This window comes from Mycteria americana, chromosome 1 (assembly GCF_035582795.1).
Source record: "Mycteria americana isolate JAX WOST 10 ecotype Jacksonville Zoo and Gardens chromosome 1, USCA_MyAme_1.0, whole genome shotgun sequence".
Classification (NCBI taxonomy): Eukaryota; Metazoa; Chordata; class Aves; order Ciconiiformes; family Ciconiidae; genus Mycteria; species Mycteria americana.
Genome location: NC_134365.1, coordinates 179,660,347 through 179,687,839, shown reverse-complemented (window position 1 = coordinate 179,687,839; position 27,493 = coordinate 179,660,347). Strand labels below are relative to the sequence as shown.

Sequence of the window (27,493 nt, the reverse complement as noted above, 5' to 3'; positions counted from 1 at the left end):
GTGTTACAGGCAGCACTCAGATGAAAGATGCTGCAACGTGTAGCAAAGAAAATAATACAAACAATCTAGGTATGAGAGAGACGTCTTTATTCTGGTTCACTACTCAATTTACAGTTATCCACATTAAAGGACTCTCATTAAAACTACTGAAATTAATTTAATGTAAACAATGACCGTTTTGTGCAACGTGTGCCAACCAATGTGTTAAGTACTAGAGAAACAGCATGGTCAAATGATTTCCACAATAATCTGCACAATAGGTTTCTTCTACAAAACAATTATACAAACATAATAAAAGATACACACATTTTCATAAAATAAATAATTTCCATCTAATTGAAGACCATAAAGCGGGACAGAAAATACCAGCAATTTATTTGGGGGGGGATCCTTAATTACTTCTCACATTCACTCATTCCTGCTGTTACTTTTCCTTTACCTTTAAGAAAACATATCATCATAAAGAATCAAAAATTTTAATTAAAAATTAAAAGCAAATCTTAATTATACATATGCCAAACAGTTCAGAAACAGATGGTAATTTGGACTACGCTGCTTCTCATCTTCCCCTTTACATTAACATTACTAGTATTTTTAGTAATCACACTTGCAAAAATAAACCCTTTGTACAGTCCGGAAATCTGAAATTCACCCTTTCAATTGATTATTGTTAAAGAGAATTATCATGAGAAACAGAAAAGACACAAGGGCATAAATAACTTTTAAATCTCAGACAAGTTGTGTCTTGCTTTTGAGCTACAAACCTTACAAACTAAAGCTAAGAATAATTTTGAATGCCCTATTCAATGAAGTCATTTTCCAGAAGTCTAAGTTCATTCTCTACTTTAACAAAATTCATCCCCTAAAAGTCATCAATTCAGTGTATTTCCAGCTTTTAGTAGGGCGCTGTTTCAAGATCATGGAATAGGTAATTCGGGACGTTAGGTTCAATTTCTGTCAATCAGATATGCGTAACAGAAATACTGATTAAATTGCTATGGAAGTAAAAATAATGCATGTGATACTTTGCTGGTTAAAAATCTAAAGTAATTTTTTTTATTACTATTTTTGCAGTGTGAGAACTAAAACCAAATGATGCTTTATTGATTGTATAGAAGTTTCCCTGTTTCATAAGTATATTTTTCAGAAAGCCTTCACTGGTGACTTGTTAATGAAAATATTTCAAGAACTGTTCCATTCATACAATGCTTGTGCACAAGTCGCAGGTCTAACACATTGCTTTTTAATGCTATGCAATTCCGTTCATACCTCCCCTTTTGAGATTTTAAAAAAATGTTGTCAGTTGCCTTCAAATTTAGGTCTGACCAACTGTTTCAGGCTTAGTGTGCCAATAGCTACTCATCAGCCACGGTCTGTATCAGTTTGATACAAGCATTTCTGTGGGTTGTGAATGAAGTAGGAAGCAGAACTTCCATCCAGTATCCTGGGACTGGATATCCTTGCTATGAAAAAAGAGAAAGACCAGAACGGACTTTTCTTTTTGATTAATCCAACAAAGTTTACTTCAGAGCTCTACAAACACCGAGCCCTGAAATTTCAGTGTTTCCCCTATCTCTTCTTCCTCTCTCAGTCACTAGGGCTAGAAGATTATTACCATATGTTTTTTTCCCCGTTCACATTGATGAATTCCAGAAGGTCCTTTTAAACAAATCCAATCAAATTTAACCAAAATCTGATTTGATTAGGCAAAGGGAGTTCTGGGCTTCCACACCCTCCTCACTCCATTACTTTTGTTCATTGATGGTTTTCTTGAGAGAATCAAGAGTTTGTTTATATTACTACTTTTTGCAATAAGTGACATGCAAAAATTAATTACATTTCTAAATGCTTATCTAAAGATTGATAATTTCTGTAAGCAGACATAATAGTATCGGGAATTAAACCTAAGAGGAAAGTAAAAGTGTAATGGTTTACTTTAGCAGAAGGCAGGCTGCACCATTCTCTTAATGATGTACTGAGACCAATTAACCTTATTGCACCTTCTTACGTTCCTTCGAAAGGGTACCAGAGCATCAACTTGGACACAAGTGTTCTTAGGAGACACTGGTGGAGTCAGGTGATCACCTTCAAGATCAGCACTAATACAACTACTAAAGTAACACCACTATCATTTAATTTTTAAGTAACCAATAGTACAACTTTCTTAAGTACATGCTAAAGCTAACTGACGGATATGCAGTTTGAAGAGTACGAACTGCTTGTTTAGGGGGAAGAGATTCTATTTTCCTATTAAGAGATTTCCATCACCTGTCCTTTCCTTGATTTCTGTCAAACTAAGGAAAAAACTGATCAAAGAACTGCCACAAGGCTTCTTCTGACATACAGCTTATTTTATTACTAAGAGAATTAAACTTTTTTTTTTAATTGTGGAAATGTACATAATTTCCATAACTGGAATGGAGTTTTCATGCAGCTCTTCACAAGGAAAACTTAATTAAAAGGACTAGCTTGCTATTAAAATCAAAGCACCCATTTTTAACAGTTTGCAGTCTACTATAAAACATACACATATTCCAGGGACCCATTTCTGGAATACTAGTTTTACTCTTTCCTCATTGAAGTCACAACTGAGTTTCCTCACTCTTACTTTAGACTGATGCTGACAGACACTCACCCCCCTCCTGTTACCCCAGCCCCGCTCTCACCACAACCCCAGCAGTTCATCAGTTCTGTCCAGTGACTCTCTCGATACCACTGCTAGTATTCCTGAAGCCACACAATAAATCTGATCAGGGGAAAAGCAATCCAAATCAAAACTAATACTCCTTTCCTTTTACTCTCCCCCAAAGAAAAATTCCCCTCGTGCCTTTAGGAGTTGTGTCTTAAAATGTAGGCATTTCTGCAGTTACATTGGCTCCTATGCAAGTTACCCTAGGTTTGCTCAGTCTAAAATATTCCTCTTGAAGCTGAAGTTATGTCCAAAATTTCAAAACAAGGCTCCTCATGGAATCTGCCCTAATCACAGAAGGAACAGAATTCTGAAAAAACACTATAGTTTCTTGGTACCAAGTCTACCCCCCTCAATTTTCAAAAGGATCGCTTAATGATACCAATAAATTTGTTTGTAAGACCTGAAAAACCCCACATTATTTTAAAAACTCCCTTAATATATACCAGACAATTTATTACATTTGCATTAAAAAAGCAAAATAGTATGTATAATCCAGGTAATTGAGGTCATATATAAAAAAATGTATTAGACAACACAATTTAAGTTCTCCATCAGAAAACTACATACCATTTTTGTGAAATCCCTGAACTTGATTTTCATTTTTATGTTTCCAGGCAGAACTGTTGCAAATTGCATTTTGACCAAATACTGTACTATGTGGTTTTGCTTTTTGGAAACAGGATTGCTTCTCTGGAGATTTTGCTCTCACCAACTGATTGTCCTTATGGTTTAAAACGGAACACTCCTAGGTTAATAAGGAAAAGTTAATTTTAAAACCATTTGACAAAAATTCCCCAAAAGAAACAAGATACAAACTTACTATCTGAAAATTTCAAGTTACAGTTAGTACGTTAGCCTCCCATCTCTCCCCTTCTGAAATAAAAAAGAAATTAAAGGTAATGTTTTCTCTCCACAAATCTTTGAGACGTGCTGTCAGCAAGAACCTCCCTTCAGAGCACACATGCTCTGAATGAGCCAGACTGGATTCTTTCAGCCAGCAACGTCCACGCTTTTTTCTTTTCATTCTCTGTGGGTTCTCTGTTGTGAGAGTTGAATGAAGTACTAAATGCCACCACACTTAAATCCTAATCCAAAACACAAAGTTTGGCTTAGTCAGGAGCTAGCAACTGAAAGACTAGCAGTGGGAGAAGACAGCTGCATGACATTGGTGAGTCTCTAGGACAGGTTTGATACTAGACAATTCATTCTGATGAATACATTCATGTGTATAATCCATGTCCAACAGGGTGACTGGGGCAAGACATCAAAGTAGATAGGTATTTTTAGAAGTTAAAGATGAAATATCCATCTATTCTTCCCATAAAGGCACAGTTACACTAATCTTAAATGAGCAGAGTTCAAAACTGGTATCAGTGGTCTACAAGACACCATCAATCCACTCTTTACCTTGGCAGAGAAGTGGCTATTAGCATGTCAGATACAGAAGTGAAGTCACGGCTGAATGGGCTTAACCTGAGTCTTTTTATAATCTGCTACTACTGGTCAGTACTGTCTCCCCTTCAACGACTGTAAACAATGTCAAGTAGTAGACCATAAACTATTAAGTTTATAAGACCGTAAGACCATAATTACTAAATGAGAGAAGATGATCTTTGCTGATCTTCGCTCTCTCCTCCAAAGAAACTAGCCTTGCTTCCCATTCTCTGGAAGAAGTGGAACTCCTTCCCATCAGTCACAAGATGAAGAGATTGGGAGCCTTGCTAGATATGTATTGTCTTTTGTAGTTTGTTTTGTTTTTAAGATAGGTCATCAAAGGGCTTGTAATCAAAAGACTGCACCTAACCAGAAAGTTCCCCACCAAGTCAGCATGCCAGGTATGGTCTAGGAAACTTGAGGCTAGTTTATGAAAAGAAGCAGCTGACAATTTTTCCCCAAAAATGTGTTTCTCCACAGGCACACATTTAAAAACTCAGCAATAAAATTAAAAAACCACCACCAACAAAAAAACAGGACCAAGAACAACAGAAACAAAATTAAGAGACAGACTACATACATCAGAAGCCATGAGCAGCCTCACAAGTACCTTTTATGCACATACTTCAGTTTGCTCTAAAACTACCTTTGCCTTTGTCATAAAACACATTAATTTTATTGCCAGCTTACAATATTTGTCCTGCATTTTTTCCTTGTTTTCAACATAATACTTGAAATGATGCTACATGCACTCTATTATCACCTGACGGTCTCTCCTCTCACTCAGGCTCCCTGCAACTAAATAAAATAGGGAATGGATGGTTTAGATGGGAAGCCTATCACTTTTGTATCACAGTTTTACTCCTACCTTTGTTCTAAGAAGCTGAGATTTATTCTGAAACATGTTAGTATTCACGTCATTTTCTCTGCAACTGTTTTCAGCCCCCGCAGTATCCATAATGCTGCTTCCACAAGTCTGCGTATTATAACCACTGTCCACCTGAAAGCAAGAAGCAGGGCTTTAAAAATGTACTGCAATTTATCACCAATAAACCCCTCAGATACCCGATATGACTTGCATTTGATTAACAGAACTTAATCCAACAAACCAAATACCATCAGTTAATAACACAAGCAAATTTTAAACAGGTCTGTCAGAATTAGTTTGGATTAAGTTAAATGTATTACTCTACATAGTAACACAAAAATCATTTATAATTGCTATGCTGACTCCACTGAGAGATGAAAAAGGGGGTGAGGGGGAAGGAATAGAGTCACAATACCACCTGCGTGCCACATCCAATAAGAGGAAACGGACAATTACTTCCAGAATGGTACACATTCTAAAAAAGTTAGTTATGTTGAGCTCAGTTTTACAGAGAAGCAAAAAAAGATTTTTATTTTTACCTGAATACTACTGTTGTCGCAAGGAATTGCGCTGCTTTCTGCAAGAGGCGACATGCACATGCGCGAGTTTTCAATACTAAAAGTAATCCCTGTCATAAAGCTGGTCATTGGTGCGTTGCTATTGCCAATTGTTTCTTTTATCCAAGCATTTTCCTCTGACACTTCAGCTGCATCAGCCATATCTACAGTATTATTTTCCTTTGAACCTTCTATATCCTGAAATGACGACAACCTTTGATGACAAGCTTCCGAGTGATCTGGTGCAATAGACACAGTTGCTACCACGAGATGTGTACCATGTGCAAAAGTATCACCATCTTGCTGACGTAAGTTTATTCCATTATCCATTTCTGGGAACCGAGCTTCTGCTGGAGAAGCATTTTCCTTGTCTTCCTCATCCTCACTATGATTTTCAACTGCAATTGGTATTCTAATGACAGAAGTCTGATACTGGGCAGTTCCTCTACATGCTCCAAGCCTCATAGGAGAACAATTTTTAATTGGAGAACAACCATCTATATAAGGACTTCTTGTATTTGGGGATGTCAGTCTATTTGAGGAAGAAGGAATATCTGGAGAACGAAATGTAAGTTTTCTTTGGTCTGTCCACAGAAGAAAGAAAAAAAAAGAAAAAAATAACGAAGTTATTCTGTTAGATAGCAGATGGAGTTAACATCATCATCCTCAAAATCCTACAGTCCTTCGAATACTTATAGCGAACTACATAGTATTTCACTGAGCACTGCCTCCCGGCTCCAAGGGGGAGTTTAAACTGCATTGAAACTGTCATGGTAAGGGCAAGTTTTTATCCCATTTTTGCCACCAAATTTGTTTCCCATGACATAGTTTGTTGTATCAGAGGGCTTGCATTTTCAAATGGCAATACCACACACTGTTCAAAGGAAAAATGTGTGAAGGCTGGTTCTGTGGCTTTCTTCTGAAAAAAAAATATATATATAATTACACATATTCTATAGGCATTTAAAAAAATTTGGGCTAGCAATAAAGTTTTCAAGAAAATCAAACCTATGCAATCTCCATATATAACAGTGTTGAAATACCACAAGGCTCATCAGAGCAGTCATGTATAAACGTGGTGTTAAGTCTTTCCAGGCAATGGATGAAACATAAAATACTGACTTTTTCCAGAGCAAGGAGGACACAAAATGTTTGTGATTTCTTCGAAAGTCAGTTTCATTTCAAAGAATCTTGATGATCACATGATTTGAAAACTCAAGCTCAATATTCTTTGCCCAATTAAAATGCTTCAGGTTGGGCCAAATCAGAATTGTGACCTGACTTAGTTCAGGCATATGGCTTTAAACCCCCTCCTCACACTAGATTAATCCTTTAAATTTTCTTCATTCTTATTAGGTCTCAATTCCTTCTTCTAAAACATTTTCCCTAGCTGATTTTTTGCAAGCAGATTTTTTGCAAGTGCACTTCACTGTTTCACATTATTAAGATATTTCACTGCTAAACAGTAAATGTGTCATACAGGAGGAGACTGCTGGTCTGCCAAGCCCAGTAACTTGTCTCCAAACAGAAAAAAGTTCCAGTAAGAATGCAGCAGTTTTTATAATCAAAATATATAAGTCAAGAAAGAATATTACATATACAATTAAACCATACCTGACAGTGGTGTCTTTCTTATGTGAAAAGCAATTGGTGAAAAAGTAGGAGAACCATTATGTGCAGGAGACCCCTCTGGAAATGTGGGACTGGTTATACTTCCGAGACTATAAGCCCTTGTTCCTCCCTGAATAGGACTTGAGGAAAACTGACCCTTCAGTTAAAAAAAAAAAAAAAAAAAACAAACACATATTTTCATAATGTAAACTTTGACTAATAAGTATATATAAAAAGTGTTCTAATTAAAAAGCTTAATATGGCAGCACTGAGGAAAACTAATCCTGTACAACTGTACAATGAGAAGCTCTATCATTAGTTTAGCTTAAATATTCCAGTTGCAACTCTGCACTTGGACTTTATGCCTCCACATGGCAAAAAGCAATGGACTCAAACTGTCACATAATACCAACTAAGAATATAATATCTGTTATATTTAAGAACTATGACAAGCCTAAACAGGGAATTGATGCTATCCATTTATATAGTCAAGTATTTGATCTCAATTTCTTACTCTTAACAATGCAGATGAAAGCCAGCCACTATTTATATTTTAATGGAATCCATATTATCTGAATTATTTAACTCAGGAGCAGACAAAATACTTTTCCTTAAGAAAAAAGAATAGTGGTTATAAACTTGCTTAAAAGTATGATACAAAAAGAAAAGTCACTTCTATCAGTATAATTATGTGGTAGGAATTCTTTACCAGGTTACCATAGTGAGGACTTTTTTTTTTTTTTTTGGTAAGCCACATTCTTGCTGGGGTACCTTTTTTCTGTGCACTTCAGCTGCCAAACGGATGAAACCATACCACCTAAACCAGTTTAGCTGTGCTATGTCCACCTGGGAATAAGATTCATCTCGCTTAATTTAAAAAACAGACATTATGTTCTGTGTTCTAATAAATGATATTCATCTGAAATCTCTGGTCAGTGGAAAAGAAAAGAGCATATTTATCACTGCATTCAAAGATCCACAAGCCATTTCTTCCACCATAAATGAGTTTATGAGCTATAAGGGAAATAATTATATCACCTGTTCATATCAACTAGTATTTTACACAGCAGTTCATGGATTTAAACAGGCCTTTCTTTGTATACACATTTTATGAAAAGGAAGTAGGAATTGATACATATACAAGACTTGCTGAAAGCATGTTGAAACCATTTTTTCATACCATAAAATTAAAGCATAATTCCTTCTAAACAAAAGAACAGCAGAGCGGCGTAATAATTTGATATAATAAGAAGTCAGTAATATATTCTTTCAAGACTTTTTTTGGTCACAAATTTTTTCTGAAATTGGAATTTGAAAAAAAAAAAAGAAAAAACACACCTTTGGTCTAATACCTACTCTCTCATAAAGCAGTTGTAGCTTATTAAAAACATGGGTGTTCATCTTGTGAAGTCTGTTAGAACACAAAATTGGTACGGCCTGCTCTGAGAACTGCCTCTTGTGCCAGCTAAGTCACATCCCATCCAGCCCCCAAAACAGGCTACTTACTGAACTAGATGTTTCCAGAGGGCTTCTGCACCGGACTGGAGATATGTCAATTGAACAAAGCACTCCAAGTGGCTGACTACCGCATGGACTATGCAGAGAAGGGGACAAACACTCAGATACGCTTCCATTTTCTTCTAAAAACAGCTTTCTTCTGAGTGATGAAGAGCTCAGATTTTCCTGAGACTGATCTGCAAATTCATCAGTCCTAAAATATTCACCTAGAAACGTGGAGGAAAAGTTGTTTTCGATAGGAATGCAAGGAAAAAAAAAAAATCTTCCACTACAGAGACATAGATAACTAAATTAAAACATTTAATCCCATTTACCAATACAGCAAGGAATTAATCTAATTTAGGCACTTATCCCAAAGGATCACTTGTTATCATTACAAGAAGTCCACTCTGTCTACCAAGGTTCCACTTCTGCCTATCATCCTTTAATACTAAAGTCTGCATTAAAAAAAAAAAAAAAAAAAATTGGCTAGCATCTAATTACTGTCCTGTTCCCAAAATTGTATTATTCTTCACATTTGAGTTGTGGAAAAGGGGTATTATACTACCCAAGCAAAACTAGACCCTTTTTCAGGTCTCCCATAGGCTTTGATGGTCATCGTGATACATCCAAAGGGAAACCAGATTCAACTCCAAGAAAGTCAAAGCAGTTGGCAGTTTACAGTAGAAGAGCATACAGATGTTAACAAAGACCCATCCAAATATGTTGAGACTTGCCAGATTATTTTAGTTTTTTGCTCTTGCTCTATTCTAATTGGATTTTTCTTGTAGAAGAAATTTTTCATTAATTCACAAACTATGCATTGATGGAAGCATTTGTTAAGGTGAAACACAAAAGCAATAGATATGGTTCTGTTTTTCCATTTTAATTTTGATGACCCACAATCAGGGTTGTGAACTTCAATACTGGGATAGGAGCATGCAGCCAAAATCCTCTAAACTGGCTATACCCACTATTTCCATATATGAGCTGTAAGAGCAGGCCTTTCCTGCCCCCTTGCCTGTGAAGCTGGCAGCAATGGCTTGATGTGGCAGTTAGAACCAGACACTTAATTTGGACTCTTGTCTCCCCACTCAGAGGTGATGGCTTTTTTGCCACCACATAACTTCTAGTCACCACCACAGCTTCAGTTAAATTAAAGGCACAGAATTATAGCATAGCTTTGCTCAAGGCAAGGTTGGGCTATAAGCCTCATGGCCAGCAATCTGTAAGTCAAACAACTCTGCTAAGTTAAATAACTGCTCTATTTGGGGGAGGCAGCGGGTGTCTTCTACTAACTACCTTTTATGCATTCAGAATTGTTAATCAATTTCCAATTGTCTTCCATATCCCTCCTCTTTTATTTTTATGCATCCAAGTTGTACATTTAAATCAATACATTCAAATCATATCATTTAAGTCAGATGTCCCATGCAACATGCAGTAACTGTCTATTTAGAACCCATATTTAAAACTTTCATTCATACATTAGGTTTTCAATATTTCATAAGACAAAAAAAACCAGCAAACAATACAAAAATGAGTTTTCTATTTAGACAGTCATAATTAAATTTAGATATGACACGACATACCTAGTATTTTCTCTAAATTAAAATCCACTGGCAAAGACAGTACTGTCTGACAAGCAGCTGCAATGAATAAAACCAACAAAATTAGCTTGCAGTGACCTTTTACTATAACTGTAGAAACAAAAATTCACTTTCAAATTGCATTGCAGTTGAGCTATTACTGTTACAGTTGCAATAAGGAAAAGTGTTAATTAAAGCTAGGATTCTGATTTGACAACACTATATGCAGCACACTCAGGCCTAGAGATAAAAAAACAAGCAATGTAACAAAAAAGCCTCTAGAGAGGCATTCTCAACTGAGGAGAGAGGTCTCTAAAGAAAGGAAGGATTCAAAAGGAAATTGGAGAACGATCATCAAAACACCCTGGGGAAAAACACTACCTACTTATCTAAAATGAAATAGTTTAAAAGAAGTCTTAAGATTTCTGCTATTTATTTGGCAGAGAAAATAATCAAGATTCTCTAACACAAAATGATCCAACACATTAAAGGTTTCTTGAAACTGTAATTTACCCATAAACCTGAGGCTTATATTCACTTTTTAATTCAGAAAAAGTGCATACATTGAGTTGGAAAAAATGCACTCTACAGTCTACAGAGTTCAGTTTTTACTTCTGAAAAATGTGAAAGAGTATTAAAAGAATTAAATTAGTATGAGAAATGGATATTAAAATTAATAGTACCATACAGTTCAGGAAAAATTATTTCTACAGGAATGTTAACAAAAAAATCATTCCCTTTTGAAATTAAATAGCCATTAAAAATGGGTTATTTCGCTTCAGAGAAAGCCTGTAATTTCAGACATTGCCTTTTACCCACCATTGCTTTTCCCAGGCTGCAAAGTTAGCTGTCTTCCAATTGGAGAAATGTTATTTAGATCTATGGCTGTAAAACAGACAAGAACTTCAATTTAAGCATCCATTGCATATAGAGTTTTGAAATCTAGCAGCAGTAAGTTTAGCAGTAAGTGTATTTAATACAACTAAACAAAATTTTTGCATCAAAGTTTGGAAGAGATTAGAAAGGACTACTGAAGAAAGGTTCCCATTATAGCTGATTAAAAGAATTTCAGCACCTTTCTAGTCAAAAAACGCTTACTGAAGTAGCACCAACTTTCCCCAAATCTTTGTCTCCCGCAGCCTCCTCTACATTACAGAGGTTTAAAACAAACTCAGTTTATGCTTAGCCAAACAGGCCGTGTTCAAGTAGAACACATTTCCAGAAAAATCATGCAGTCTAACTTGAAGACAAAGATGAAGAATCTAACGCTCCACTCTTTTTACAGAGCTAAGGAACACATTAGACTATTTTCTTTCCCACTCACTTTCCCAGGTCTAGGATTGTGGCTCTGCTCAAGAAGTGATGATCTTATAACTGACAATTAAAAATATACTATCCACAAGCTGCATCTCCTTGATAAAATATTTTAACAGCTTAGCCTCTTCCAAATCTTGCAAAAATCCCCAAACGCTTAGGAATTTCCTACCAAACAATACTGAACGCAAACAACACTTCATAGCTGATGTTTGTCCAGCTTATAATCCATGTACTATGTATTCTATTGGTTATATAGAAACTTTAATAACAGCAGCATTAATAATAAAATCTAATAATGGGGTAAATGAAATAAATTTTGAAAACCCACAACCCTACGTACAGTGACAGTCAGCTAGCAGGACATTAAGAGGACAACAGGAACTTATGTAGCAAGTAAGGGTAGAAAAATATGGAATTCATTTCCCATATATTTGTATTTGCCAGAAAGCAGTCAGAATAAGTCAGACGTGCAGACATCAGAAGAAAAGTATGAAGTAGAAGACATGGCTATTACCAGTATTGACGCAGCAAAGTTGTGTGTGTAAATTAAACTGGTTGAAGACAGGCTACGAAAGGAAAAAGACTTAAGAACAGGAACCAAAATAACAAAAATGAAAAATTATGTCAGATTCTGGATTAATAAATTATTTTTAAACAAAGAAAGCACTTGGAGAGAACAGCTAAAACGCTATCAGTTATGCCATCTTTTATCATTGTTTCTTAAAATTTAAATTGAGGTTGGAAAAAAATGATGCTTGATAATTTCTCCAAAAACTAGATAATTTTGCGTGGACACACAAAAGCAACTTACATTTAGTTGAATTAAACTGAGAAACTTGCTTGCCTTCATGTTCAGTCCAAGGAGAAGGAACTATGAGTCTTTTTGTGAAAAACTAGAGTAGAATAGAAAGTTGTTGTATTTTAATAATTGAGCTATTTCACAGAAGAGACACTGCAGTAACAGTAAAAGAAGCGGACAACCAAGACTTTTTGGCAATATTGTTAGTGTATTTGGCTAAACTGGTTAGCAGTGAAACATTTACAAGTACTGGCACTTCAGTCTTTTTCTTTGAACCAGAAACAGTATCTGCTGTCACAGTTGCACTCTAGAACACCCTGATGCTGAGGAGATGAACACTATTACATAGCTTCAAGAAATACAAGGGAAATCCTGTTCTCGCAATAAAAGCAAGACTCAAAGCAAATGAAAAAAACTCAGCTTGAAACACCCAACTATTAAAGGCATAATTTTTATCAGAGACACGGTTTCCAGCTGTTCAGCAGCATAATCCATCAGCTTATGCCTCACAAAGAAGAAATACCCTTTTTAATGCAGATTTCGAAGAACAGAGTATCTTAGCTGCAGGTCAAGTACATAGCACCTTTATGGAATCATAAACGTATTTTTTGTTTATAGGGACAGAAACTGATAACAGCATGATAGAATATAAAAAGGTCAATAACACTAAGGAAGACTTGTCTATCAGAGCCTTATTTTATTTTTTTAAATTGAAATAACATTGAAGATTTCTACAGTGAATATTTGAAACACTTTACTTTTCATTCTCTGCTAGACAAATGGATAGTAAAAACTAAAATTAAAAACGGACAGAAAGAATTACAAGCTACCAGAAGAAAGTCTTGCCTCCAACTAAGCAGACTTTGGAAAAACAAAAAAATCACCAAGGTTCTGCTATATTTTTATTTTTATTAAAGGAAATAAAAGAAACTAAGCTACCTAACGCTAACAGTTACTGTAAAACCCCAAACACTCAGTCATTATTTTTTAACCTTAAATTAATTATTTATAAGAGTTATCTTACAGCTACATTCCCACTAGCCAAGCAACATGAAAGAAAAAATCTGCTGGTTTGACCTACAGGTGTGTGAAATAAGATGGGAAGAAAAAGACCACATGGATTCCAACTACAACCGCAAGGGATGAGGACACAAAATTACTTTCTTACTGACCAGTAAAATCTAACCGGCTTCTGGGTTTTGAAATCCTATAATAGACATGGATCTTTTTTGCAGGTATGTAGCTAAAACAAATCAATACGTGATAGCATAGAAAGTTTTATTACCTCCTCAATGGCTTTTTGCCTTCTGTCTTCTGTCTCCTTATCAATTCTAAATAACAAATGAAAACCAACTCAATTATCAAAGCCATTCCATAATTGGAAAAAAACAGTAAAGTCCAACCATGTTATCTTTTACAGATGCTTAAGAGAAACATTATAAATGAAATTGCACTAAACCCTAAATCTTATGATGTCTTCACTGTTGTATGCAACGATCTCATACTATAAATTTAGAAATACAAATGCACTTCTCAGTTACTTCAGCTAATTTGAAAAAGATCTGTACTATTTATAAGTATGTATTTACAAATCTTCTATTTACTCCTTGTATCAGCAAGTATTTTTAGCTGGACAAAACCTCAATCATAACTAAATGGATTACTTTGGAAGATCAGTTATGTTGAACTTGCCGTATGAATAGACTTTGCTATTAAAGTTGCCATGAGATTAGGCTCACAAAAAATCTCACTACAAAATCAAGCAGAATAAAAAACTGAGCTGTAAGGAACAAAAGGGCAACAGAAGATACTTGTGGATTGTGTACTTGAATTCCTGACACAGCCCACTTTCCCAGCACAGAGTTCCCCCTTTCAAGTAGCTAGTCTACCATATTTTCTTCAGTTCAGGATACAGTATCGTATTTCAGTTTGAATCAATTAACACATTGCCTCATGAAGCTTTTAACCTAGTTTTTTTAAAAAATATTGTTGTTACATCAGCCATCTTCAAATGATGAGTGAGATTCTACATTTATACTTCCTTTAACCGTCACCTTCAAGTCTCACGTTCAGTTACTACTATGTAATTTATAAGCGTCAAAAAATTTTACAATTAATATCCATCATTGTCTTAGCTGAATCACATAATACTTTCATACACAGTTAGTATACCTGAATTACCCTTGAATAATTTTAGAAATCAGTCAGGTAACAGACATCGTTATCTACACAAACACATGTAGATGTACCTAATACATACATAAACTTTCCCTCACAGTCCTCTTTCTTTGATGCTAATCAGACTTTGAAGAGATCTGCAATACTCGGACATGCCATCTTCAACTATGTCTGCCTAGATGATGCTAACGTGACAGTGATGATGCTATGAAGACACTTGCACAAAATTCAGTTATTGTACAAAAAAAAAAGCATACAATCATTGAATATTTATGCATAGCAGATCACAAGTAATAAGCAACTTCACAAGCCAGATACCAAAGGAGAAACAGGGGAACTGGGAAAACAGCTCCCACTAAAAGTTCTGGTTAGTGCAGAAGAGGATGTTTTTTCTTTAGTGTATAACTCCAGGAAAATAACAAAGTGAAAGCGTCATATGTATTTAAGAAGAATAAAAACAAGCCAGTCTTGTACACAACTTCAAGCAACAGAGCGCTTGCAACTGTGACACACATTATGCAAGATGCAGTACAGACGTTTTTTAATACTTAACATATAATAGCACAGCATCCAATTTAGAAACATTCAACTTCTACCAGTAATAATAAAAAAGGAAGAGGAAAGTTTGTGGACAAATCTGTGCCACTGTGTCTGCTCAATTACTAACAGAGTATTTTTCACTAACAGTCTGCCAGAAAAAAGTTCTCCTAATCATTTTATAAGCAGTGCAATAGACACACAGCACATAGACGATGCCCAGTTTATGGAAACGGTAATACTGCACAAAATCAAACCTACATGTGATACACACTTGGACTTTGCAAAGTACTCATGAGCTTTTACACTGTGCTGCTACCCAAACTGTTTTCACTACATAATGGAGAATTAACAGTTTGAATATTTATACACCAAATTTCTTATGCTTGTGGTTCTTTGCAACTAATTGAGAAAAATGACTTGTTAACAAGCATTATTAAAATGGAGTAGATAGGTTGTGTAACATTATGCATGGGCTTCAAAAACTCAGTTCTTTTATCAGGAACTTTTAATGTCAAGAGCTATATTTATGACACTTTAGTTTCCACAAAGCAGTATTTATGAAATGTAAATTAAAATCAGTTGCCATACAAAATCACACATACACACACATATATATATGCATTTAACCATGTACAGTTTGCAGCCACGAGAAATAACCACCTCAGTCTGTACTACACTGAAACACACAAGCATGGACACAGCAAATCTACACATAGACAAACTAACCTCTTTCTAGTCATATCAGATGATTTAAAAAAAAAAATCAATCACAGTGGGTATGAAACAGTGGGACAGACTGAAGGGACCCACTGAGACAATGCATGTTTATATCTATAGGCCATGCCACTAATCAACATTGGAATTGTCACCCATGCCATCTAAATTAAAGCTAGTTTGTGTGTGTCCTAACGGCCTTCCAGAAACAATGCAATCAACTCCCAGAAGACATAAGGCATTAAGGCTTTATAACATTTAAAAAGCATTAGAGTCTGAAACCTACTGGCTGCTAGAGGAAGGCCAGGAAACATACAGATGTTAAAAAAAATAATATTGACATTAAGATATGGTGATTCACAGATACAGCTGAGGACAGTTATATTCTTTCTACATCTCTACTGTAGCAAGAAATTCGTATTCCTTCTTATACCTCTTCCTTTTCAAAAAGAGCGATGTAGGTTCAGTCAGACACTAAGAACAATAGGTCTAATTCACAATATTTTTTTACTATGAGGGTGGCGAAACACTGGAACAGGTTGCCCAGAGAGGTGGTAGATGCCCCATCCCTGGAAACATTCAGAATCAGGTTGGACGGGGCTTTGAGCAACCTGATCTACTTGAAGATGCCCCTACTCTTGCACGGGGGTTGGACTAGATGACCTTTAAAGGTCTCTTCCAACCCAAACTATTCTATGATTCTATGAATATTCAGAGGACTCTTGCCGTAAATAGCCCTCTGTCTGGGTTTCACATCACTAACAGGACTTGAAAGTCCTATAGGCATAAACAGGATGGAGGATTGTTTTATTATTCTATTACTGCAGTGCTTCATGCCACAAGGTGCAATTATTTGTGGAAGTTCATATCCGAGAAGTGTATGGGAGCGTCTACAGGATTCACCATTGTGGCCTTCCCTTGACTACCTTCACTTGGCATGTTGTTCTATACTATCAGTGTGTAAGACTATCCCTCAAGATGAGCTGTGAATACCAAGCCTGTTTTACTTACTCATTTGTTTTCCCCATGGAAGTTATTTTCAGAGAAAGGAAAAAGTTGAGATCAAGATCCCCAAATTATTTCAAGTAACTAGCAATCTCCTTCTGCTCAAAGACAGCAAGCTTATTGGTCTTCCCTCCTTCACATGAAGCCCAATCTATACCTTTCAAAAAGGGTACTGGCTTACCTAGCTAGCTTTCCCAGCTCTACCCTTCTGCAGGAGTCCCAAAGACCAAAGAAGCCTACAGTTCATAGGTCTCAGTATGGAACACTCTGAGAAGATAAACTGTGTTGTGACAAGGAGCAGGAGAGGTAGCTTGCTAACAATCACTGGCAAGACATTTTCTTGCTTCCGTTGACTGCTTTTATCTGGCTGTCTTCCAAACTGCAATCAGAGCGGATCAGCAATTCTTAACATTAAAAAAGAGCGACACAGAGGCAGCCTCATCTAAATATTATATCCACATCAGGGACACATAAAAATCTTTGTTAAAAGATTTGAATAGAAAGTCTTTAATGCTGTGTTGAAATGTCAGTAAAGCAAAAGAACAGTGTTCTAGTATTCAAGCTAAGTTAACTGCATAAAAACAGATGGTAAGTTACCTAGCATGACTCAAATACATTGCTTGGCGTCGAACATCTTCCGAGTCAATTTCCACAGGATTTATTAGAGCAAGCTGATCAATAGACCATCTAAATTTTCCTGGTGTCTAAAAAAAGAAATGGACATCTTAATGCTTGCTAATCTAAAAAGATAAAAATAAAACCACAGGACAAATCTCAATGGAACAACGCAATCATAACTTCCATAAAGTTTCTGTCAAAGACAATCAAAAGAGTTTCTATTTAAATGATCTACTTTAAAAAAATGAGTAAGTCAATCAGGCTTCTTTATTTTGGTAGTGCTATTACAATGATTTACAAGATAATATAAAGTGGAAGGTTATAGCTAATATTTACAAACTGAGGTTTTGATTTTTTTCTCAATTTCTGAGGACAGATCTACTAAACCAAGAACTTGGGATAAAATTTAGTTGCTTCTAGATTGCCACAATCAAAATTGTGGTTCCATGAAAACCCCGTGTCCATACCTAACCCAAGTTATCCAAATAATAAAGCAGCCTTCCTTTCACCTCACATTTCCAAAAAGACTTAGGAGTTGCCACCCCATATGCATCCTGCAAAGTCTCCCCCATAATACCATGCATAGTGCACAACAAAACTCACTTCAGAAATAAAGCAGCTTCACCCCTTTATTTAACACTTAATTACAAAATACTGTTCAAATATCTGTTTGAAAAATGATCTACCAAGCGAGTCTTTTTAGTTTCATTAGCACAGCATCATCTCTACAGCTTATCAGAAAATAATTCCAACTGCAAACCAAAACACTATATATACACAAAATCATTAACTTCATTCTGTGAATATGCAAACAGCTCACAACAGAAGTGCAATTAAGTTTTACTTGCATCCAAGTCTGCTTAGCATGTAAGTAGGAACTGTTTTCTTCCCACTTTAAGTGGGAAAAGAACACCACATCCAACAACTGTCCTTTATCTACTTTCAACTGTTTTTGGCACTTAGCGGGTATATGCTAATCTACTGATTCACTTAATATCTAAAGAAAAAAAACCAAACAGGAAAGTAGGAAGACTAAGTGACAATGTTAGTATTAAAAGCAGCATACTCCTGAATCAGAAGAAACACCAAATGCCACCAAAATTCTTTGGCTTAGTATATACATTAAAGTATGCTAAATAAAATACACTTTTAAATGCATTTCAAAATATTAGCACTACATCTGTATAGTTACACAACTAAAGACTAGATCTTACAGATGAGGATTTTGTTGATCTAAAGACTGAAGGACTGGAGACAATCTGCTCCTGAAGAGTATAATAATCACTGGGACTTTCAAAAGGATTCAGGACTGTGACTCGTCCTGGAGTTTCTGGTGTTATCTGCATTTTAGCTTCTTTTGTATCACCCATAACACTAAGCTATACCTGGAAAAGAAAGGAGAAGAAAAATGAAGAAAAAAAATATAGGAAATTATAATTTTGACTTTTTAGGGTCATCCTGAAGGTTTTGGGAAGAGGTGATCAATCATTTTTAAGGAGCCAGAAACATTTAAAAGACTAACAACGAAGTTAGCTTTGGCTTGGACCTACTGACATGTGAAGCTGATAAACAAGGCTGATACGATGAACAACTAAAAATAAATAGAACCTACGAAAACGAGACAAGAAAGGACGCTGAAAAGCCGATTAAAAAAAACCCCCACACCAACAACAACCACCAGAAGAAACAAACCGGCGATGAAGCCAAATACATTCCTGGAGAGCAGCTCACATACCAAACGCTGGCACTCAAGGGCTTCAGAAGTAAAGAGGTATTACTGGAATGTGGGTAGCAGAGGGACAAGCTCGCCGGGTGCCCCTCACTGCTAGCCAGCCCTGTGCTAGCCACAAGCCAAGAAGCAAGCACAGAAGGAAACGGCGGGCCACAGCCACAACGGCGAGACGGGGCTGCCGGCAAGCCTGTCGTCCCCACCGGACCACGCCAGAAGCTTCTGGTCGCAGGCAGCTAACGCGGGGCGGCGGGAAGCAGCCGTGCCGGCCGCTGAGGAAGCGCCCGGTGCTGCCCGTACGGCCGGGAGAGCCGGGGAGGCTATAACGCCCTCAGAGAGGTCTCGCTTCGCTCGGGCGCTAAAACCGCCCTCCCACCGGGCCGAGGCCAGCCCCAGCCCCACCACCCGAGGGGCTCTGGGAGGCGCCACCGCTCCCTCCCACAACAGAAGGGGGGCAGAAGGGCCGGCGGGTCTGCTGTTCCCCGCCAGGCCGTGCCCCGGCGGCTCCCTCGCCTAAGGTGGCAAAGGGGACGGGAGCCCCGGGGAGATGCCTCCCCCAGGGCAGCCCCTTCTCCCTCTTCCCCCCAGGACGGCGTCACCGAGCCCCGCCCCGAGCCACTCTCCTCAGCCCCAAGCGGCTGATGCGGAGCCGAGGCCCGCGCCGCAGCTACCTGCCACCGTTACCGGGACGCCGCTGCGCCCGCTCATGCTCGCCCAGATCACAGCTCCCGCCTCCGCCGCGCCGGGCGGCTCTTTAACTAGCCCCGCCCCTCCCGGGCTCTGCCCAATCACGACGCGCAGTCTCCGCTGCCAGGCCAATGGCAGGGCCCCCCCCGCTCTCGAACGGGCCAATGGCCAGGGGAGCCGCTACACAAATTCGAAAGAAATCCCACCCCTTTCCTTCTGGCTGTTAAGCGAGCGGCTTCCGTTTGGGGCGTCACGTGGGGCCAGCGGGGGCGGGGCGGGAGTATTTGAACGACGTCGGTGCTAGCGTGAGGGGGCTTGTTCCGCTTCCGGGTGGGAGGTGAGGGCGGTGCTGGGTCGCCATGGCGAGCAACGCCGCTAGCCTCAACGCGGTGCGGGAGACCATGGACGGTGGGTGGCGGAGACGGACCGACTCCGTGCTGGGCGGGTTGGCCAGGCACCGCTCCCGCCGCGCAGGCAGGCCCGGTCGGCCTTTGGTCTCTCCGAGCGGGTGTTGCCCCAGCGCTCCTGCCCTCGCCCCTCTCCGCAGGCCGCGGGGCCTTGAGCCGGCTCTTCATTAACACAAGTGCCTCTCCTGTGAAGAGGATTACGGTTTGCAATTGCTTAATGATTTAGCGCGTAGCAATTTCTTTTTATTTCGTGTAACGCGTAATGTCTGAAACACTTCAAATATGCGTGCAGTGCTAGTATCTTTGGACCTCGTGTGACTCTTCTTGTTTGTTTTTTAATTAGCTGTTAAGGATTTCATTTAGAATAACGTTTTTTAATCTTTATAAGTATGCTACTCTTTCTTAACTATAAGTTTGCTACTCTTACTATAAGTTTGCTACTCTTTCTTATTATTTGAAATGGTTGGTGCAAATTATGTTACCTGGCTCTGTACATCTTGGATTTAAATTGGAGGGAAGAGAGTGCATAGAAGGGGGAGGAAGGACCAACCTTGTGGTGCTGTAAGCGTCAGCACCTGAACTGATCTTAACCCCAATGTCTTGTTCCTGTGGACTGCTCATGTCAGAAAACCAAAGTAAACTACTAAAAAGAAAGACTGAAAAAGTTTTGAGAAGGTCAGTCAGTGTTACAGAATTAGAATAGTTTCCAATACAAAAAAAAATGGTGCTGTTGTGGGATGGGGAATGTGAGAGAAGTGGCACTGGGAGTAGTGGGAAAAACTTCAGAGATTTATAAGCCATGAGAAATGTGAGCAGGGTGAGTAAAGATCAGGTGTTTGTTTTCTCTTCCAGCCTGATTATAAGGAATCAAAGCTGGCAGGTTCAGGAGGTGTTTCTGAGCAATGTGTAGTGCAAAACTCTGGAATTCCATGGAATGGCTATGCCAAAAGCTTATATGGATTTCAGATAGTGGAAAGCTGCCAGGAAATCCCCTGAGGGTTGTTAAATATGAAGACTTTCTCTGGAAATGCCCTAGTGAGGGACTAGAGGCCAGAGAGAGTGCTCGGGGCTATTGCTTTGTGTTTATTATTTTTGTCACCATCTTCCCTTGTGTTGTATTTATGGGTACTGTTACATAAGGACTCCTTAGCAAAGACCTTCATAAGTTGAACTGGTATAAAAATTAGTGTTTCAGCTGCTGATATACCCACTCTGACCTGCTGCTGAGGCAAGGCAGGACTAGCGAGCTGCTCTTATGGCTGCTCTGATGCTTCAAGAGGATAAGACCATCCTGTGCAGATGGAGAGAGATTTGTTTAGGAAGAACAGTGATTCTAAGTTCTTGTAAATGTACTTGACACCTACCCTCTCTCCACTTCTGCAGGAATGTTTTAAATGGGAAGGGTGATATGCAGATTTAAAGACAAAGTAAGGCTTTTGAGAACTGCTGTGGAAAGTGTACTAGCCTTCAGATTTAGGAGGCCAGGCTTCCTGTGTAACAATGTGTATGTTTTACTTAGGATAGATATTCATAATCTAATCTCTTCCTGAGGTCAGGTGTTTTTAGAAGAAAACAAATTTCCATTAACTTAAAAATACACTTAATCTTTAAAGATTTACTTAAACAGAGTCTTAGAAATACCCTCATATTTGAACTTTTACTGCACTCAATAAATAGTTTTGGGTTTTTTACTATTCAAAATAACATTAATCTCTTGAAATTTCCATTATAAGAATATTTGTTTAAAATGCTTTGGTGAAGTAACTGAAAATATAAAATACTGATATTTGTGTCCATGTAACTAGATTTTTCTTGATGAGAGCCCATCATAATGAGTAGAAAAAAATATTGGTAGGATAATTTTTTTAGACCTCTTTAAATAGAATATGGAATCTGTGTTGTGTCTTAACTTGCTGCCTAAGAAATGGGTACCTAATGGAGGTAAATGCGTTGGTATTAAAATAAGTGTTCCTTTATATCTTCAGTAGTAAAATGCTTAATCTAGAATGTCAGATATAAATATTTAGCAGCTGTTCTCTGCAGAATTGTTAAAAGCTCAGATTTTTTTTGTGGAGAAACTGCTACATCTCTCTGCCAAAGATGGTGCCCCAACACCTAAAGATATTTCCTGTTAGAAATGAGTTACCACAACTCTTGCTGACATAGGAAATTGGAGTGTATCTTTAGTTAGATTTACTGCTCTGCTTTCAAATACATCACATGCTTAGTGAATTTTATGGTAAAATTTTAAATGGTTAAAAACGTAAGAATTGTTCATTTTTGGGAAGTTGTCACTCTTTCTTAGTTCTGTAGCTCTTAATGTTCAATGGCATTTTATTGCAAATGCATCAATTTGTTGTTGCTTTATCTGGCTGTTGAAGATGCTTTCATGTGGACAGGGTGTACATCTGTAATATGTTTGGAATGGTTTGCTTTCAAGCCAGTGGGAACAGAAAGCCCGGCTGTGGAGAAGGAAGCTCCCCTTGTGGCTTGTAGCTAGGGCTTTGTTCTGACAAACTGCTTTTTTTATGTCTTAAACTCGTGCTTATTCTTGATTCAACCTACTTGTGTGGGCTTCAAGTGCTCTTAGAGGTTTTTTCATAGCATCTGACATTTCCCTGTGACTTCAGTGGAATTGACTGGGTGCATTAGGCCTTTAATGTCTTGGCCTGGGTGGATGTGACTCTGAGGGTGTGCTGCAGTATGTCTTTGGTATACTGAAGTAGAATATTTTCATAGCTGTCAAGTGGACACTAGTCATTTGCCATGCTGCTTCTACATTGTAAGAAAGACCTACTTCACTTTCTCCTAGTTTGTGGGAGGTTTGATTAAAGAACCAGTGTGAATAACATCTCTTCAAAATCAACCTGTACTGCTAGGCTTAGCCTCAGGATAGAGATTACTGTAGCAACCAGAAATAAAATCTCAATGAGTTGTTCTGTTACATATTTAACAAACTGTTTATGAGAATCAAAGAAAAGGGGCCTTCCAGGGAAGGTTTGGAAGGGGGGAGAGAAAAATCTTTGTTTCTGCACAAAGCTGACTGGAATCTCCTTCTACAAAAGGTTTGATACTGACACGTGGTGCTGCTCTTTGGGTCGCATAAAAATTGAATAGTATTGCTTATCCTTAAACCAGTGTTAATGTTAGACCTAAAGCTGGTTAGTTATGGAAGGAGGTGGCTAGAAAACTCCTGACATTGCCTATAACAGCTTTAAGAATGTGCTTTCAGTCCCTTTCAGTAGGACTTCATTAGTATCTGCAGTTCAAAAGCATGGATTATTCTTATAGCCTACCTTTTACATAATTGGCAAGCATGCTAATTATTGAATTATTCACTTATGTTTTATCTTTCAAAACCCATTATCCAGTATTAAGTCTGCTGAACCAGAAAAGCATGGTATTTATGCTAGAAGCTGTGGCTTCTAGCTTGTGCTGGAAAGCTGAACACAAACGCTGCTCTTAAGGTTTAGACTGCAAGAGCTTTCTGCAGCTGCTGTGTTCACAGACTCTACTGTAGAAATTAAATGCTGATGAATAACATTTTTGATCATTGAAATTTCATAGTCTATAGGGACTAAAGTGATTTCATTTTTTCTGTTGCAGTTCTGTTTGAGATTTCAAGAATATTAAACACTGGCTTGGATATGGAGACATTGTCTATTTGTGTGCGGCTTTGTGAACAGGGGATAAATCCAGAAGCATTATCATCTGTTATTAAAGAACTGCGTAAGGCTACAGAAGCTCTAAAGGTAATGCTTTTGCTTAAACTTACAAATTTGTTTTTAAGTCAGATGTATGTTCAACTTGCTATACTTCAGTTTGTAAATTGTACTTTTAAGATGTGACTTGTTTTTAAATCAAGGAAATGAACTGTTCCACAGAAAAGGCAATGAATACAACTGAATAGAACACAAAGCGAGAAATGGTACAAAAAATCTTTTTCAGAAATAATTAGATTAACTCTTTTGAAGGAAAAAACAACAATCAAAACCTGCAGATTTTTATTCTGGGCATTTGTAGCCACCATTTGCCCCTTTATCTGCATCATACTACAATAGATTGCTACTTTCTCCTTTAACCCATATCACCTTGTTTGTACAACCTCAGGCCTAATAGTATGCAGCAGTACCTGTAAACAGGTACATGCAGCTTCCTAATGTAACCTTCACATATTGCTTTTACCACATTAACCTGTCCTTTGAATCTCTCCAAAGACAAATGAGGGGATTTCATGGTGTGTGTATATATAAGGCTCTTCATAATCTAGCATTTACCTGTTTAGCTAGTAGAGAGGGTAACTATGGTTTACAAAAAAATCCTCACTTGCCTTTTAAAGGGTTTCCTACCTGTCTACCTAAACATCATGATTTTTTTCCATTGTATCTTATATTTGTTTATTTCTGGGGAGGTGGAAGGGAAGCCTATATCTAGCCAGCCTATCTCTGTTCTGGAAGACTGCATTCTGATTCTTAGGAAATTCCACTTACGGATTTTTTACTAGATGGATGCTAGTCAGGACTATTTTTCACCAGTTTTCAACTATTTTACTTCATTTTTAACTTAACATTTTTCTGTGCTCATGCATATTTTATATTTGTGTACATGCTTAAATGTGTGCATACATACATGTTTATGTGTATATAAGTAATTCAGGGGCTGTTTTACTTCTTCCTTTGCTTTTACTGGCTTATTGTTCCTGTTGCTTTCCTTACCTGTTTGTCCCATAACTGGCTTAATCTACCAATGTCAGTCTCTGACAACTGTACCTTGTTGGCTGGGTTGAGTTATTCAGTAATAAAAATACTTACTGATGACCTTGATCAAATAACTGGCAGTGTGATTTATGCAGTTATGATTAATGTCATTCTTCTAAGTTTTGTGTCAGTAATTTATCTGTATGAGTAGGAATAATAATTACTACAAATTCTAAGAAGTAGTAAACTCCAAAGGAAAAAAAACTTATGCATTTGAGCACTTCTTGAAAGCATTAGGGTAACATGTACAGGGTACAAGCTGCTTAGATACAGGATATACAATTTAACACAAGCAAATGGTAATGGCTATGTTAATAAAGGCTAATGGCAGTTGACAACATGATTTTTTAAAAAATAGAAGTATTCATTAGAGAATGACACTACACAATTTTCATAAGTAGCTTATTTTTAGACTTTTAATTTCTCTAGGTAAATTAAAATAGGTACAAGAAAATATTTAAATTTAATCTACATGGTGTCTACTTTTGGTGACTTGCAATAAATGTTTTTTCTGTTTCTAGGCTGCTGAAAATATGACAGGCTGACATGGGAGAAGATTTCTTTGTGAGAAGAATGCAAAATTAAAGTTAACAGGCTTTGAAGGTTGCTACTATTCAGAAAAAAGTGAAGTGTGTATGTGAAGGTTTCAGAATATTTCTGTAATCTTCTTGAAAAAGATGTATAGAATAGCTTTGAAATGTTTTTTAATAAGTTAAGTTCACCAATAATCTTATTACTTGGTCTTTTTGTGAACTATTTGTGAATATAGTGCAATTGCTCTTTGGCATCCAGTATTGTTTAAACCATGTCAGATACTGCACACTTCCTGAACTTGCTAGTGTGTAGCAATGAATATTGTTATAATGAGTATAGCTTGTTAATGCATCCTTTAGAAGTGCTAATATATCCTGGTTTTTATCTCTTGCTTTGATGAAAAACTACATGTACAACTTTAGTTTTGCTTTATGGACCAGATAGGAATGAAGCCCATCCTGACTTTATCTTAATTAGAGTAAGGGTAGTGACTTAAGTCTCAATCTGAAAGCACTTTGATAATGTAGGTAATGAATTGTTCTTTTGATTCAAATTGCTGAAAAAAGTGTTTTTAACTTGGATAACAAAGCAACTTCAGTTATCCATGCAGAAATGTATGTAAATTTAAATTCTAGATTACAGGGAATATTTTAGAGTTCAGATGCTGCATTTGTTATATTTGTTCTGACTAGACCTAAAAATATTAAGGCTATATTGTTTCTTCCTTGTCAAAGCATACATGAAAAGCATCGGATTTGGTTGATGGGAATCAATGAGTCTTAAAGTCATTTGCATTTGTTATAGGAATGTCTTCTCATTCAGCACTGGGAATCTTCACTGATGCCAAAACAAGTGTTTATAAGTATATACAGTAAACTGTTTATCATGTTACTTTCCAGTAAATATCCTTGTATCCAGGAACTCTACTTCATAAGAAAATGGTTTCCTGTGTATTTATCTGCTGCTGTTTAAGCTTTTTCAATTTTTTGTTAGCATGGTTTCAAGGTGTAGTGTTAATGGGACCTAAAGTAACCTCCAAGGTTAATAGGGTGGAGCACATTTGGAAATGAACCTGCAATCTTAGTTAAGCCAAACTTTATATTTGTGCAGAGAATAAAGTTCTTTGTACTTAAAGAGTTTACATTGTACACACTCTAGCTCATAGCTCTACAAAAAGTGATCAAGGAGGCTAAATACTTCATGTTGCTGGCAGAGAGAGTAGAAAAATATTTATATTATACTGAATCACTAACTGTTATTTCCAGTTAGCCTGGCCAAAAAATCATTCCATGAAGGCGCTGTGAACTTCTAGATAACAAAGCTGGGGGACTTTTAAGTGGTATCAGTTTGCTCACTCATATTAACACTTAAAATCCTTTGTAAACTGGTGTTGTAACTTCAGATTTAAAACTTTTGAATACTGGGCGTAATGTTTTTTGAAAACATTAAGGTATCCCTAGTATGAAAAGATATGAGCAATGAAAAATTTATCCTGGGAAATCTGAAAAGTCAGTAAAACATCATGAAAACATCAGGTCAGATCAACAAATTAGCAATTAGCTCTTCTACTTAATTTTAGACTCAGTGCTACATCTGAAAGATGAGAAGACTGGGGAGCATTCTTCCTGTTTGCAGGAGCCACATCTAAGTCTGAGTTCTCACCTGTGAAACTAAACTCTGAAAATTTTGTGTAAACTATAGCAAATGTGCCCAAAATAATTATGAAATACTATTAAAGTGTATGTTTCTGCTGGTGCTTTTTCTTTTCCTCCATTGCCAGATCTTTGGGCAATTCAGGAATTCTGATGACTTCCCTTGAATGTCACTCTTGATTACTTCGCGTTTCTGTATTTCCAGAGGTTTTTCTAACTTACTAGCTTGATTTCAGTTTTGGTTCTATATCCTTTAAATGCTTAAAACCACCTTGCAAATGCAGTATAAGAACAATTTATATATAATT

General features: G+C 37.3%; 2 protein-coding genes across 6 annotated transcripts; one reads left to right on the top strand and one right to left on the bottom strand.

Moving 5' to 3' along the window:
• Nucleotides 1–70: 70 nt before the first annotated feature.
• Nucleotides 71–19,906, bottom strand: BORA (BORA aurora kinase A activator). Of its 5 annotated transcripts, none has more exons than XM_075527209.1 (12): nt 19,833–19,906; nt 18,634–18,804; nt 17,399–17,505; nt 13,650–13,695; nt 12,377–12,458; nt 11,068–11,133; nt 10,252–10,308; nt 8,669–8,886; nt 7,166–7,319; nt 5,534–6,135; nt 4,995–5,126; nt 71–3,437 (listed from the first exon to the last, which is right to left on the bottom strand). In XM_075527209.1, the coding sequence occupies exons 2-12, from the start codon at nt 18,787–18,789 to the stop codon at nt 3,252–3,254; spliced, it is 1,806 nt and encodes a 601-aa protein (XP_075383324.1). In that variant the 5' UTR covers nt 18,790–18,804; nt 19,833–19,906; the 3' UTR covers nt 71–3,251. The 5 variants fall into 5 exon arrangements, with proteins under 5 accessions (XP_075383324.1, XP_075383315.1, XP_075383333.1 ...); XM_075527200.1 differs by having other exon boundaries at nt 19,820–19,892; XM_075527218.1 differs by lacking the exon at nt 19,833–19,906 and adding an exon at nt 19,155–19,712.
• Nucleotides 19,907–20,110: 204 nt separating this feature from the next.
• MZT1 (mitotic spindle organizing protein 1) lies at nt 20,111–26,455 on the top strand. The gene is made up of 3 exons (XM_075527188.1): nt 20,111–20,243; nt 23,849–23,994; nt 25,521–26,455. Exons 1-3 carry the CDS (start codon nt 20,195–20,197, stop codon nt 25,542–25,544), a joined length of 219 nt encoding a protein of 72 aa, XP_075383303.1. The 5' UTR covers nt 20,111–20,194; the 3' UTR covers nt 25,545–26,455.
• Nucleotides 26,456–27,493: the final 1,038 nt, after the last annotated feature.

Excerpts from the sequence above, each read along its gene's own strand:
- MZT1 (XM_075527188.1), top strand. The coding sequence starts at position 20,195 with ATGGCGAGCAACGCCGCTAGCCTCAACGCGGTGCGGGAGACCATGGAC. Across the intron at positions 20,244-23,848 it reads GGTGCGGGAGACCATGGACG|TTCTGTTTGAGATTTCAAGA; the intron begins GTGGGTGGCGGA and ends TTTCTGTTGCAG. Across the intron at positions 23,995-25,520 it reads AGGCTACAGAAGCTCTAAAG|GCTGCTGAAAATATGACAGG; the intron begins GTAATGCTTTTG and ends TTCTGTTTCTAG.
- BORA (XM_075527209.1), bottom strand. The coding sequence starts at position 18,789 with ATGGGTGATACAAAAGAAGCTAAAATGCAGATAACACCAGAAACTCCA. Across the intron at positions 13,696-17,398 it reads ATGTATTTGAGTCATGCTAG|AATTGATAAGGAGACAGAAG; the intron begins GTAACTTACCAT and ends TTTGTTATTTAG. Across the intron at positions 12,459-13,649 it reads GGCAAAAAGCCATTGAGGAG|TTTTTCACAAAAAGACTCAT; the intron begins GTAATAAAACTT and ends ATTCTACTCTAG.